The sequence below is a fragment of the Symphalangus syndactylus genome, chromosome 20, assembly GCF_028878055.3.
Source record: "Symphalangus syndactylus isolate Jambi chromosome 20, NHGRI_mSymSyn1-v2.1_pri, whole genome shotgun sequence".
NCBI lineage: Eukaryota > Metazoa > Chordata > Mammalia > Primates > Hylobatidae > Symphalangus > Symphalangus syndactylus.
In genome coordinates, this window is record NC_072442.2 from 24,684,820 (window position 1) to 24,698,215 (window position 13,396).

Consider the following 13,396-nt stretch of genomic DNA (forward strand, 5'->3'; position numbering starts at 1 on the left):
TAAAATATAGCTTGTCCTTACCAACAGGTATTCCTTATTTCAGGTAAGAAGGTATACCTAATTTCAGATGTGTTCCTGAAATGCCAAATACTATATACGTCATTTGTAGAGGTCACTTTCTTTTTTTTTTTTTTTGAGACGGAGTCTCGCTCTGTCGCCCAGGCTGGAGTGCAGTGGCGCAATCTCGGCTCACTGCAAGCTCCGCCTCCCGGGTTCAAGCCATTCTCCTGCCTCAGCCTCCCGAGTACCTGGGACTACAGGCGCCCACCACCACGCCCGGCTAATTTTTTGTATTTTTAGTAGAGACGGGGTTTCACTGTGTTGGCCAGGATGGTCTCGATCTCCTGACCTCGTGATCCGCCCGCCTCGGCCTCCCAAAGTGCTGGGATTACAGGCGTGAGCCACCGCGCCCGGCCGAGGTCACTTTCTTAAGTAGCAAAGGCTTTGATAAAACCTGTACTTTAGGTATTTAATCATTACAAAGATAACTAGTTTTGTAAACAACTTGAATAACCATTCCAAAGACTCTTGTTTTGTAAACAGCGTTTTGCAGTTAACTATAGAGAACCCAAGTAGACATTTAAAAAATGCTGTTTAGAGTATGAAATGGTTCTATGTTTATAGGTTGGGATTTTTGAAATTTTAATGTAATACAAAATAATAGGATGTAAACTGAAGAACATCCTTAGAGATCATCTTGTCCAACCTAAAATTCAAATCTTTAAGAATATTAGCTCAACTCCAAACCAATCTGTGCCAGAAGACTGAAATGGGCCCATGCGTCTATCGTTCAAAGCAAGACCTACCTGGCCGGGCGCGATGGCTCACGCCTGTAATCCCAGCACTTTGGGAGGCCGAGGCAGGCGGATCACGAGGTCAGGAGATTGAGACCAGCCTGGCCAACATGGTGAAACCCTGTCTCTACTAAAAACACAAAAAATTGGCCAGGCGTGATGGCGAACGCCTGCAATCCCAGCTACTCTGGAGGCTGAGGCAGGAGAATCGCTTGAACCCGGGAGGCGCAAGTTGTAGGGAGACGAAATTGCGCCACTGCACTCCAGTCTGGGCGACAGAGGGAGGCTCCGTCTCAAAAAAAAAAAAAAAAAAAAAGCAAGACTCGCAAAACACCGGATTCCTTCTCAGCTTTCTGAGCCGAAAAGGTATAGATCCTCAAGAAGAGAAGAGTGTATGTAAGTACTTCTCAACCAGTTTACCTCTCTGACCGCTCGTACGGTGTTTGGGGGCAAAAAACTAAGGATCTAGACTTTGCTCCCATCATGAGATCTTCCCCTCAGGATCTCGGTAGCGACCCTGAAGCCTCATGGCATCTATAGAAAATAGTTTTCCTTGCTTCCGTAGGGCATCCCTACAACGATGTAAGTCGCTCCCTTTGGTGGAGCTCAGTCGCCTCCGACAGCAGCAGCCGCAACCCCTAGGCTGTGCAGGGTGGGATTAGGCCATGGATGGCTTGGGGCACGTGGTGTCGAGGGGACAGGGGATGCGATCCCCGCCCCGGGAGCTCCTCAACTGAGAAGCGACCCCGACCAGGGTCACACCAACCCCCCAGGCAGGTCCCTTCTTGGGAAGTTAGAGACTCGCTGATCTGTAAAAGATCTCAGTTCATTTAACAGGCCCCTCGCTACCAGTTCCTACGAGGCCTGCTTCTCTTCGGGGGGGGGGGGTCCTCTAACCCCCTGGGGGCGGTGACTGACGACGCTCAGAAGGCGAGAAACGGCTCCCTAAACCGCTCGCTGGGTCCTTCTCTCCCCACAATGCACCGGGGCCAGCAGGAAGGCCGCTCCGACCCCTAATTTTCCCGCGAATTCAGTTCAAAGAGGCGGCCGGGCCCGCGATCGGCAGCGCGCACGGGCCAACCAAGCCGCGCCTCCGCGAGAAGCGCCTCCGCGTGACTGACGGGGGAATCCGCGGGCCAACGGGCTGGGCGGCCCGGCGGCGCGCGCTCCCGCCGGCCAATCAGAGCGCCGGGCGGGGGAAGTGGGCGGAGCGAGGCCAGGGTAGGGTGAGCGGCCTCCGAAGCGGAGCGGGGCTGAGGAGACACTTTTTTTTTCCTCCCTCCTTCCCTCCTCTCCTCCTCCCTTCCCTTCCCCTCTCCTCCCCTCTCTCCTCCTTCCCCCCTCGGTCCGCCGGAGCCTGCTGGGGCGAGCGGTTGGTATTGCAGGCGCTTACTCTCCGGGGCCGCCCGGCGGGTAGCTGGCGGGGGGAGGAGGCAGGAACCGCGATGGCGCCTCAGAAGCACGGCGGTGGGGGAGGGGGCGGCTCGGGGCCCAGCGCGGGGTCCGGGGGAGGCGGCTTCGGGGGTTCGGCGGCGGTGGCGGCGGCGACGGCTTCGGGCGGCAAATCCGGCGGCGGGGGCTGTGGAGGCGGCGGCAGTTACTCGGCCTCCTCCTCCTCCTCCGCGGCGGCAGCGGCGGGGGCCGCGGTGTTACCGGTGAAGAAGCCGAAAATGGAGCACGTCCAGGCTGACCACGAGCTTTTCCTCCAGGCCTTTGAGAGTGAGTGTGTGCGAGGCTTTGAGGGCAGGAAGACCCACTCTGCCAACACCGGGGATGGGACACTCTGCTGGGCCCCCTTCCTCCGTGGGAGTCCACTTGTGTGGTAGTGGAGGGAGGAATTGAGGGGATGTCCCCCTTTCGGAGATTACGTTTCCAGGGGATCCGGAGTCTAGGGCCATGGGAGAGCTGGAAAAGAGGGTCTGGGTAGGTTCTTGACTCCCCCAAGATTGACGCAGGAGGCTCGGGAGTGGGGCCCCACGTTCAGAGCAGGCGGCTTTTCGATGAGGAGGTAGCAGTTGAACTGAGCCGCAGTCACATCCCGAGACTGGTTCTGGTTTTCTTTCATGCCTTTCGGACTCTAGAAATACAGGGGTTTAGGTTGTAGCTTTTGAGGGGCAAAATGAAGCCTGTGAAGGGATGAGTGCAGTGGAACCGAAGAAATTGTCCTTAGTCTGAAATGCCTTCGCGCTATCTTGGTGCTTTGGATGCTTAAAACCCTTCAAATCTATCCACCCATTTTGTGGATATGTAAACTGAGCCAGAGAGTGGTCAAGCATCTTCTCTGGAGACGACCCCGGAATTCTGCTTTTTATACTCGGCTTACAGAACATTTTCTTACGTCAATTTCTGTTTCTAAGGTCTGTCTGGAAGGTGAAACTGACTTATTTGGAAAGGAGAGTAAGGTGTCTGGAAACAAACAATAGAATTTATTAAAAACATCATGACTATAAATAATCCTGATTGTTCTTTAAGGAATGTTATATCCTGATTGGTTTCCCTTTTTGCTTTTGTGTGTTATAATTTGGATGATCTTTAATAGCTAAATAATCTTACAGAAACTTGAATAAACTTAGCTCTACCGCCCAGTGTCCTTATTTACAATTTCACTGTGGCATATGTTAAGGGCATGGTATCAGCTGTGCTTAGAAAGACGTATTACGTTGTTTAATACCCTTCCTTCATTCTCTCTCATTAGTGCTTCATGAAATTCTAATTGGAACTTAATAGAAGGAATTTCAGTTTTTGTCGAAACGAATATTGGACCAGCTTCAGAGAGATTCACATTATTCACATATTATATTTCTTAATATACTTTGAAATATCTGGAGAGGCTTTAATTGGAAATAGGATGGAGAACTGAAGGGCAGTGGTGACAATAATGATACTTGTTTGTACCCCTTCTAAAGTATCTCATCTCCCTTTAGTTAATTTAAAATAAAACTAACCAATTGAAGATTTAGGTGGAAATTTTAAAAGTTCTTTCTGAATGTTAAGAGAAGACACATCCTCCAAGAAAGTTTTAACTATTTGCGTTCTGATGAGTCGACCTCAGGGAAGTTAAGTGTCATTAAGAGCTAGATGTGGTCATAAAACAACTTGAAGTTGTTTACTGGAAAGTTTAAGTACTTGAATGTAATTATTCACATAGTTATTCCTATTTGGTTTATTCTGATACTGCTGTATAATGACCTAACGTGATACTAATAGATCATTAATGTAACTGATATGATGGTATATGTATGTATTTTTCATCGACTTAAGTCCTGTGTAACAAATTACATTTTAACTAATTTGAAATTTAATTCAACTCATTTTAAGCGTTAGAAAGACTGTTTTGTGAATCTGTCAATTGTGTAAAAAATGTATTGAGGTAATATTTACATTGAATAAAATAGATACAACTTCATAATTAGGAATATTTATTGAGAATTTTTGCTGCAGTTTGTGTCCGAGATTTATTTCAATATTGACTGACTTTTGAGTGCAGTGGGTCCCACCTGTAATCCTAGCTACTCTGGAGGCTGAGGCAGGAGGATCTATTGAGCCCAGGAGTTTGAGACCAGCCTGGGCAACCTATCAATAGACCCCTTTTCAAAAAAAGAAAAACAAAAATCTTGACTGACTTCCATCATACCTGTATTAGGAATGTCTGGATCTGTATTAGGATGTCATCATATCTGTATTAGGATGTATTAGGCTTCTGTTTTGGCTGACTACAATTTTTTTTTTTTTTTTTTTTTTTGAGACGGAGTTTCGCTCTTTGTTGCCCAGGCTGGAGTGCAATGATGCGATCTTGGCTCACGGCAACCTCCGCCTCCCAGGTTCAAGTGATTCTCCTGCCTCAGCCTCCCAAGTAGCTGGGATTACAGGCATGCGCCACTACGCCTGGCTATTTTTGTATTTTTAGTGGAGACGGGGTTTCTCCATGTTGGTCAGGCTGGTCTCAAACTCCCGACCTCAGGTGATCTGCTGGCCTCGGCCTCCCAAAGTGCTGGGAATACAGGCATGAGCCACCGCGCCTGGCCGGCTGACTACAAATTTTTCAAGTGACCATTTAAAAAGTGAAATTTTCATCTTGTTTGGCATCAATCAATAGTTCTTTTGTTGACTCCAGCTACCTATTACAGCTGCTTTTTGGAAGAAAATCGGTTATAAATAGTTTAAATTAGCTAAGTTAAATGAGTACAACTACTTCTCTAGTTCTGCTCGGTAACAATAACTATCTTAGAAAGGCTTAAGAAAAATATTGTAGAGGACTTTCAGTATAAAAAGTGTAGATGAACTTTGTGAAATTGATGCCATTGATTGAATACCTTTTGATCTTACTGTGCATACTGACTTTCTTGATGTAAATATTTAGTGCGATATAAATATTTAGTGCATGATTTCCATAGCAGATGATAAGTTTATATTGATTATAACATAGTCTCGGTTGATATTTTTCTGACAAGTAAGTTTAGATCATGTTTGGATTTTGTTTCCTATTACCTAGAGCCAACACAGATCTATAGATTTCTTCGAACTCGGAATCTCATAGCAGTAAGTAGTCAACAAAATTCATCAATATTATTGCTCTCTAACTGCATCTGTATTCAATTTTAACATTTTTAAAACTCTTTTTGTAGCCAATATTTTTGCACAGAACTCTTACTTATATGTCTCATCGAAACTCCAGAACAAACATCAAAAGGTACATTTTATGAATCTTATTTCAAGCTGATCAAACCATGTTAGTTTTATTTTAAAGTACTATTTCTCAAAATTAAAACGAACAAAAATAAGTACTATTTCTAACTAAAGATTTAATATGAAAACTGAAGTGAGAGAGTGACTGGTTGAATTGGTTGCACAGTGGTTTTCAATAGTATGATCTTTGTAAGTCTCAGATTGTTATTAGCTTTTTTTTTTTCTTTCCTCTAATATAGAAATGAGGCTGGGTGTGGTAGCTCACACCTATAATCCCAGCACTTTGGGAGGCCAAGTTGGGTGGATCACTTGAGGTCAGGAGTTCGAGACCAGTTTGGCCAACATGGCAAAACCCCTTCTCTACTAAAACAAAAATTAGCCGAGCATGGTGGTGTGTGCCTGTAATCCCAGTTACTTGGGAGGCTGAGGCAGGAGAACTGCTTGAGCCCGGGAGGCGAAGGTTGCAGTGAGCCGAGATTGCACCGTTGCACTCCAGCCTGGGCAACAGAGCGAGACTCTACCTCAAAGAAAAAAAAAACTGATTTAGTAGTGAAGTGAATAAAGTGATTTTACTGATTATATTTTTACTCTGTGTCATGGGTTATTTCTCTTTTTTGTTTGTTTGTTTGTTTGTTTTTTTGAGACAGAGTCTCTGTTGTCCAGGTTGGAGTGCAGTGGTGCGATCTCAGCTCACTGCAAGCTCCGCCTCCCGGGTTCATGCCATTCTCCTGCCTCAGCCTCCTGAGTTTTTTTTTTTGGTTTTTTTTTTTTGTTTTGAGAGAAGTCTCACTCTTGTCCCCCAGGCTGGAGTGTAATGGTGCAATCTTGGCTCACTGCAACCTCTGCCTCCTGGGTTTAAACGATTCTCCTGCCTCAGCTTCCCAAGTAGCTGGGATTACAGGCGCCTGCCACCACACCTGGCTAAGTTTTGTATTTTTAGTAGAGACGGGGTTTCCCCATGTTGGCCAGGCTGGTCTTGAACTCCTGACCTCAGGTGATCCACCCGCCTCGGCCTCCTAAAGTGCTAGGATTACAGGCATGAGCCACCGCGCCTGGCCCTTTTTTTTTTTTTTTTCCTGAAACGGAGTCTCGCTCTGTCTCCCAGGCTGGAGTGCAGTGGCTCAATCTCGGCTCACTGCAACCTCTGCCTCCCAGATTCAAGAGATTTCTCCTGCTTCAGCCTCCCGAGTAGCTTGGACTATAGGCACGTGCCACCATGCTCGGCTAATTTTTTGTATTTTTAGTAGAGATGGGGTTTCTCTGTGTTAGCCAGGATGGTCTCGATCTCCTGACGTCATGATCCGCCTGCCTTGGCCTCCCAAAGTGCTGGCATTACAGGAATGAGCCACCATGCCCAGCCTGGCCTTCTTTTTCTTTTTTTTTGAGATGGAGTTTTGCTCTTGTCGCCCAGGCTGGAGTGCGGTGGTACGATCTTGGCTCACTGCAACCTCTGCTTCCCGGGTTCGGGCAATTCTCCTGCCTCAGCCTCCCGAGTAGCTGGAATTATAGGCTTCAGCCACCACACCCAGCTAATTTTTTGTATTTTTAGTAGAGATGGGGTTTCACTATGTTGGCCAAGCTGGTCTCAAACTCCTGACTTCATGATCTTCCCTCCTTGGCCTCCCAAAGTGCTGAGATGACAGGCGTGAGCCACTGCGCCTGGCCTCCGCTGGTTATTTTCAAGTTTGATAGAAGTTGAGGATTTAAATATTTACTAAAGGGTTCAGGGTAACTATATTTGTTACATAAAATTTAAGTTAATTTATGTGTAATTTGAATTAGCTCCTATAATGGTAGGTTCAGAAAGTCTCATTTTATATCTTTGGTGTTTTTTTTTTTTTTTTTTTCTTTTGAGGCAGAGTTTCACTCTTGTTGCCCAGGTTGGAGTGCAATGGCGCAATCTTGGCTCACTACAACCTCCACCTCCCAGGTTCAAGGGATTATCCTGTCTCAGCCTCCCAGGTAGCTGAGATTACAGGTGCCCACCACCACGCCTGGCTAATTTTTTGTATTTTTCATCAAGTCGGGGTTTTACCATTTTGGCCAGGCTGGTCTTGAACTCCTGACCTCAGGTGATCCACCCACCTCGGCCTCCCGAAGTGCTGGGATTACAGACCTGAGCCACAGCGCCCGGCCTTGGTGGTGGTCTTAGTGAAAAGGAAACACTTTTGAAATCAATAGGATGAAGGTTGTTTAAAAACAATGAAGTCTTAATCATTAGATTTTAAAGTGGGGTCTGGAGGTGGGAGACAGCTTATTTTTGCTGTGTAACATTTAGTACTTAACCATACGTAATTATCAATGCAAGTTTTTTGTCCTAGGTGCGAGATTATATTTATTTGAGCGTATCAGGTGAACAAGTTTACATTTAAAGGCTAGAATTCTGTTAAGCATTTGGTATTGTCATTATAGTTTTAGTAAAACCATCAAGTTATCTGGATAGAGTTTGAAACTAAGAGGCCGGGCGCGGTGGCTCACACCTGTAATCCCAGCACTTTGGGAGGCCGAGACAGACGGATCACGAGGTCAGGAGATCGAGACCATCCTGTCTAACACGGTGAAACCCCGTCTCTACTAAAAATACAAAAACAAAATTAGCGGGGCGTGGTGGCGGGCGCCTGTAGTCCCAGCTACTCAGGAGGCTGAGGCAGGAGAATAGCGTGAACCCGGGAGGCAGAGCTTGCAGTGAGCTGAGATCGCGCCACTGCACTCCAGCCTGGGCGACAGAGCGAGACTCCGTCTCAGAAAAAAAAACTAAGCTCTTTGGTGGACTGCTACTGTTTATTAAGTAGGTATCACATTTCTATAGCAAGACATAGTTGAGTTTTGTAAATCTACTTGTATTTTAAAGGATTGAAGTGTGAATTATTTGTCTTTTGGCAATGTTTCTGAATAGAGAGCGTGCACGAGCAAGTTTGCATTGCATTTAATAGGTGAAAATTGCTGAGCACCTAAGTGACTAGAAAGGAGGTGATGAATTAGGTTACAGAATTAGTTTTGTCCACCCCTTACCTGTCTACTCCATTATTTGATTTTTGCCAGCATTCAGCATGCTTTTTTTGTAAAGGAGCAGTAAATAGTAATTATTTTAGGCTTTGCGGCCAGGATGCAAAATTGAGGATATTATGTAGGTACTTAATATAAAAAGAAAGAAAAAATTTACAATTGTTTAAAATCTCAGTCCAGAATGTCAATCTGTAAATTGTTTGTTGATAAAAATACAACAATATAAGATTGAACATTTTGTAATACAGGCCTACTAATGAGAAATGAGAATTTTATTTTTGTGAGGGTAGGGGAGATAACACTTAGCTTAATTGGGGTTCAGAGTTAGTGTTTTCTATAATCAAATCAATTGCTAATATTTGTCTATAAAAACCATTCTTACCTTCCGGGCTGTACAAAAACAGGTGATAGGCCAGATTTGACCATGGTCCAGGTCCATAGTTTCCCCACCTTTGATTTATTCTATAAAACTAGTAGAATTCGACTAACTGTTTTGTTTCATCAAAGCTTTTTTTTTTTTTTTTTTGAGACAGAGACTCACTCTGTCGTCCAGGCTGGACTGCCGTGGCGCAATTTCGGCTCACTCAATCTTCACCTCCCAAGTTCACGCAATTCTTCCTAGCCTCCTGAGTAGCTGGGATTACAGGCGTGCGCCACTACGCCCAGCTAATTTTTGTATTTTTAGTAGAGACAGGGTTTCACCATGTTGGTCAGGCTGGTCTCAAACTCCTGACTTCATGATCCGCCTGTCATGGCCTCCCAAAGTACTGGGATTACAGTCGTGAGCCACCGTGCCTGGCCATCAAAGCATTTTTAATATGGAAGGTCAGTTGAGTTGCTGTCTAGGATGCAACCTGATCTGAATTTGCAAAGTGATTAAATTATTATAAAATAAGTTTGCATTCATAGATTAAAAAGTACGCATTTATTTTATTATTATTATTTTTTGAGATGGAGTTTCGCTCTTGTTGCCCAGGCTGGAGTGCAATGGTGCAATCTTGGCTCACTGCCACTTCCGCCTCCTGGGTTCAAGTGATTCTCCTGCCTCAGCCTCCTGAGTAGCTGGGATTACAGGCATGCGCCACCATGCCCGGCTAATTTTGTATTTTTAGGAGAGACGGGGTTTCTCCATGTTGGTCAGGCTGGTCTCGAACTCCCGACCTCAGGTGATCTGCCCGCCTCGGACTCCCAAAGTGCTGGGATTACAGGCGTAAACCACCGTGTCCTGCTAAAAAGTACACATTTAAAATCTAAGTTCCATTTTCCCGTCATGTTTATTAATTTGTCCCATTGCAGGATATGTTTCTGTTGTCTGCATGGGTAGAGATAATTTTAAAAGCTTGGTTAAGTAAAAACTGATTTTCTTAATTATTGCCCTTTAGGTTAAAAAAAAAAAAAAAAGTCTTTGGGGAATTTTTAAGCAATCTGCCAGCCAAGAAACATTTAAGTCCCACCTACTTTAGTTCCTACAGAAATGGATAGGAATAGGCTAGGCATGGTGTTTCAGACCTGTAATTTCAGCATTTTGGGAGACTGAGTTGGGAGGATCGCTTGTGTAACATTTAGTACTTAACCATACGTAATTATGAATGCAAGTTTTTTGTCCTAGGTGCAAGATTATGTTTATTTGAGCGTATCAAGTGAACAAGTTTACATTTAAAGGCAAGAGTTATAGGTCAGCCCTGGCAACATAGCGAGACCCTGTATCTACAAAAAATTTTAAAAAATTTGCTGGGCGTGGTGGCTCATGACTGTAGTCCCAAATACTCAGGAGGCTGAGGCAGGAGGATCACTTGAGCCTAGAAGTTCGAAGGTTGCTATGAATGTGCCGGTGCACTCTAGCCTGGGCAGTAGAGGGAGACCGTGTCTCAAAAAAAAAAAAGTATGGGAATCGTTTAATCATCTTATTAGATGCCTGATCTTATATATATGACTTATTAGGACTAATTATTAAGAAATTAAAGCACAACTCATATGCTGTTGTTTTCAACGTAGTTGGTGACTTTGGAAGGTGGCAGATTTAGCCCAGTGATTGTCGTCTTTTCTCAAAATGTTTTCAGAACTCCTTTTTTACTATTACAACAACATAATATCCGTTGTTGGAATAAGCATATCACTCCCTTTAAAGTCATACTCTCAGTCGTGATATTAATTCTGGTATATTTATTAAAGTCAGCTTGTGCTTTACTCTTTCTAGAAGTATTCAACTTCTATAGGCCAACACTGTCCCAACAAAGTAGAAATATAGGTCATGAGAAGGGCATCTTTTATTGAATCCATTTTGCTCGATTTCGTGTAAGCTGTTTCTGAAGTCTCCCGAGAAAATTTTGTGAAATTTCTTGAATTTTTAAATATTCTCCTTTTCGATGACCTTTTGATAATTATTTCCTTCTTTAAATCTGACCTACAGTAACATTACCTTTCTAAAGAACAGAAATACTTGGTGTTGGGGGAGGAGCGGCTTTTATATAGTTGCTTATGAGGTTTGTTTTGTTTTTTTCCTAGAGAAGGCTGAGTTGCTTTTGTGATCTTATCTGTTTCAAGTGGTTGTTAATATTCAATTCTATTCACTTCTCCTGTATACAACTTCGTAAAGGTAGAAGAGTTGAACCTTAGAACTTACAGTCTTTTTCTGCAGACAGAATTTCTTAATCATTACATAAACATTATTCTGAAAAGTTTTCAGTAATTTCATGGCCCTCCTCAATAGTAACTTTCAGTATTTATACTGAATAGCTCTTTGCCACTAGCCTACAAGAGTCCTGTATTTTTCTTCTTTTTTCTCTCTTATCTGTGGAGATTGAAAATATATTGCCATCCTTCAGAAAGCACTTCTTACTGTACTCTATTGGATGAAACTTTAATATTGAAGTTTTCAGTAACTCTAAAGGTAAAGAGAGAAGCTTTTTTTCTCTTAAGATCTTCGCTATGGAGGCTCTTCTCATTCACTTGAAATATAGATTGTATCAATTCTGCTCTAATATCAGTATTTTACTGTAATATATTTACATAACATTTCTCTACTGATAATTTTTACAGTAGTTGAATACAATAAATAGCTCTTTTTTGGCCAGGCATGGTGGCTCACACCTTTAATCCCAGCACTTTGGGAGGCAGGGGTGGATAGATCACCTGAGGTCAGGAGTTCAAGACCAGCCTGACCAACATGGTGAAACCCTGTCTCTACTAAAAATGCAAAAATTAGCCGGGCATGGTGGTGCACACCTGTAATCCCAGCTACTCGGGAGGCTGAGACAGGAGAATTGCCTGAACCCGGGAGGTGGAGGTTGCAGTGAGCCGAGATCACGCCATTGTACTCCAGCCTGGGCAACAAGAGTGAAACTCCATCTCAAAAAAAAAAAATCTCTTTTTGAGGAATGAGATTATTCGTAATTTTTGGTGTCTGCATTCAAGCATTGTGAAGTAATAAATTGATGTGGAATACATTTGGCTTTTCAAGTCCTAAAGAGCAAGGGACTATATGAGTATAAAAAGAAACGTTTTTTCTAATTAAATTATATATGGGTATAGATTTTTAGACTCTATCTCTAGAACATATCATAGACCACCTTAAGAACTAAGATGAGGCTTGTTTTACAATCCATTCATTCTTTAATTGCTTTGAGAAGTTATACTTAAGTTTCTATTTTTTGGGAAATAACTTTTCTCTTAAATTTGTCAAGTTAAAAGCTAATAATTTTATTACGATTTGATAGATCGTTCCCTAACTTCAAAATTGTTTCATGATGTCAACAACCATCTCTTTAATGTGACATATCATTGAGCTTTAGGCTTTTCTGATAATCTTTGAGGATACCTTATGAACTTCAAATATATTTTATAGAATATTTCTTTTTTTATGTGATGGTGCTAGTACATATTTGTTGTGTTGCTTAGTAGACATATTAAGTGTTTCAGAATACACATAATTTATATTTGTTTGACTTAATTCAACAGATACTTGAATACCTACCAAGTATAAGGCACTATGCCAGCACTGCATAGCTTTCCTTGAAGAACAGCAATTACTGCCCTTCAGGAGTGTATAATCTAGTAGGAGAAATAAAATATTTACATGAGTTTTACATGTAGGAAACAATGAAAACGAAGTGTCAAAATAAATATAAACCAAGTACCATGGGTAAGGAGAAATCACTGGTTTGGGAATAATTGGTTAAAAGATTTAATGAAAACAAGTTAGCGTTTTAGATGGGGCTTGAAGGCTTGTGTGCTGTATTATACACTGTCTCCATAGTATTCATTGTTATGGCTAATCATCCATAATTTATCTTACTAAAAATAATCAAAATCTGATTTCCATCTTGCCTATTAGAGTGACAATAAAGTATAATTTGTTTCTTTTTCCCAGTTGAGAAGTGATTATTTTGTTTATCTGTTTCTTCCAGGAAAACATTTAAAGTTGATGATATGTTATCAAAAGTAGAGAAAATGAAAGGAGAGCAAGAATCTCATAGGTAAGATAACCTATCAGTTTACATTAAGTGATATACTTTAGGAAAGAGGAAAAATTACAGTGATCATTTTCCTAGTGATCACCTTGATATAAGGAGTTAGAAGGAATCTTAGAGGTCAGTTTGGTCCAAACTCACACCCAAGTCAGGAATTAATTTCTGTAGCATTCCTGGCAGAGAATACTTAAGCTGTGGCTTGAATACCTCCAGTGTAGTTGTATTTATTATTGTTGATCTTTATTATCAGTTTCTTCCATTTTGAGTGAAACCTCTGACTTCTGCCGTTGGTCTTAACTCTACCACCTCATTTAAAGAGGGATACTCACATTTATGGTATATGTGCTAGGTACTGTGGCGGGGACTTTACAATATCACGTATCTTATAAGTTACTCTCAAATATGAGAGGGGTTCTCTTTTTTTCCATCTTTTTCTTCTCA

The 13,396-nt window shown here is 42.6% G+C and overlaps 1 protein-coding gene across 2 annotated transcripts in view; it reads left to right on the plus strand.

The window, feature by feature from the left end:
* The first annotated feature begins 1,997 nt into the window (after positions 1-1,997).
* The window catches only part of SUZ12 (SUZ12 polycomb repressive complex 2 subunit), a 62,879-nt gene continuing 51,480 nt past the window's right edge, over positions 1,998-13,396 (plus strand). Inside the window, exons 1-4 of one of the 2 annotated variants that reach the window (XM_055258204.2) lie at positions 1,998-2,513; positions 5,287-5,333; positions 5,420-5,484; positions 12,893-12,961. In XM_055258204.2, coding sequence (XP_055114179.1) covers positions 2,240-2,513; positions 5,287-5,333; positions 5,420-5,484; positions 12,893-12,961 — 455 coding nt within the window. In that variant the 5' untranslated portion in view covers positions 1,998-2,239. The remainder of the gene's footprint in view (positions 2,514-5,286; positions 5,334-5,419; positions 5,485-12,892; positions 12,962-13,396) is intronic. The other variant, XM_055258205.2, reaches the window with a different exon arrangement.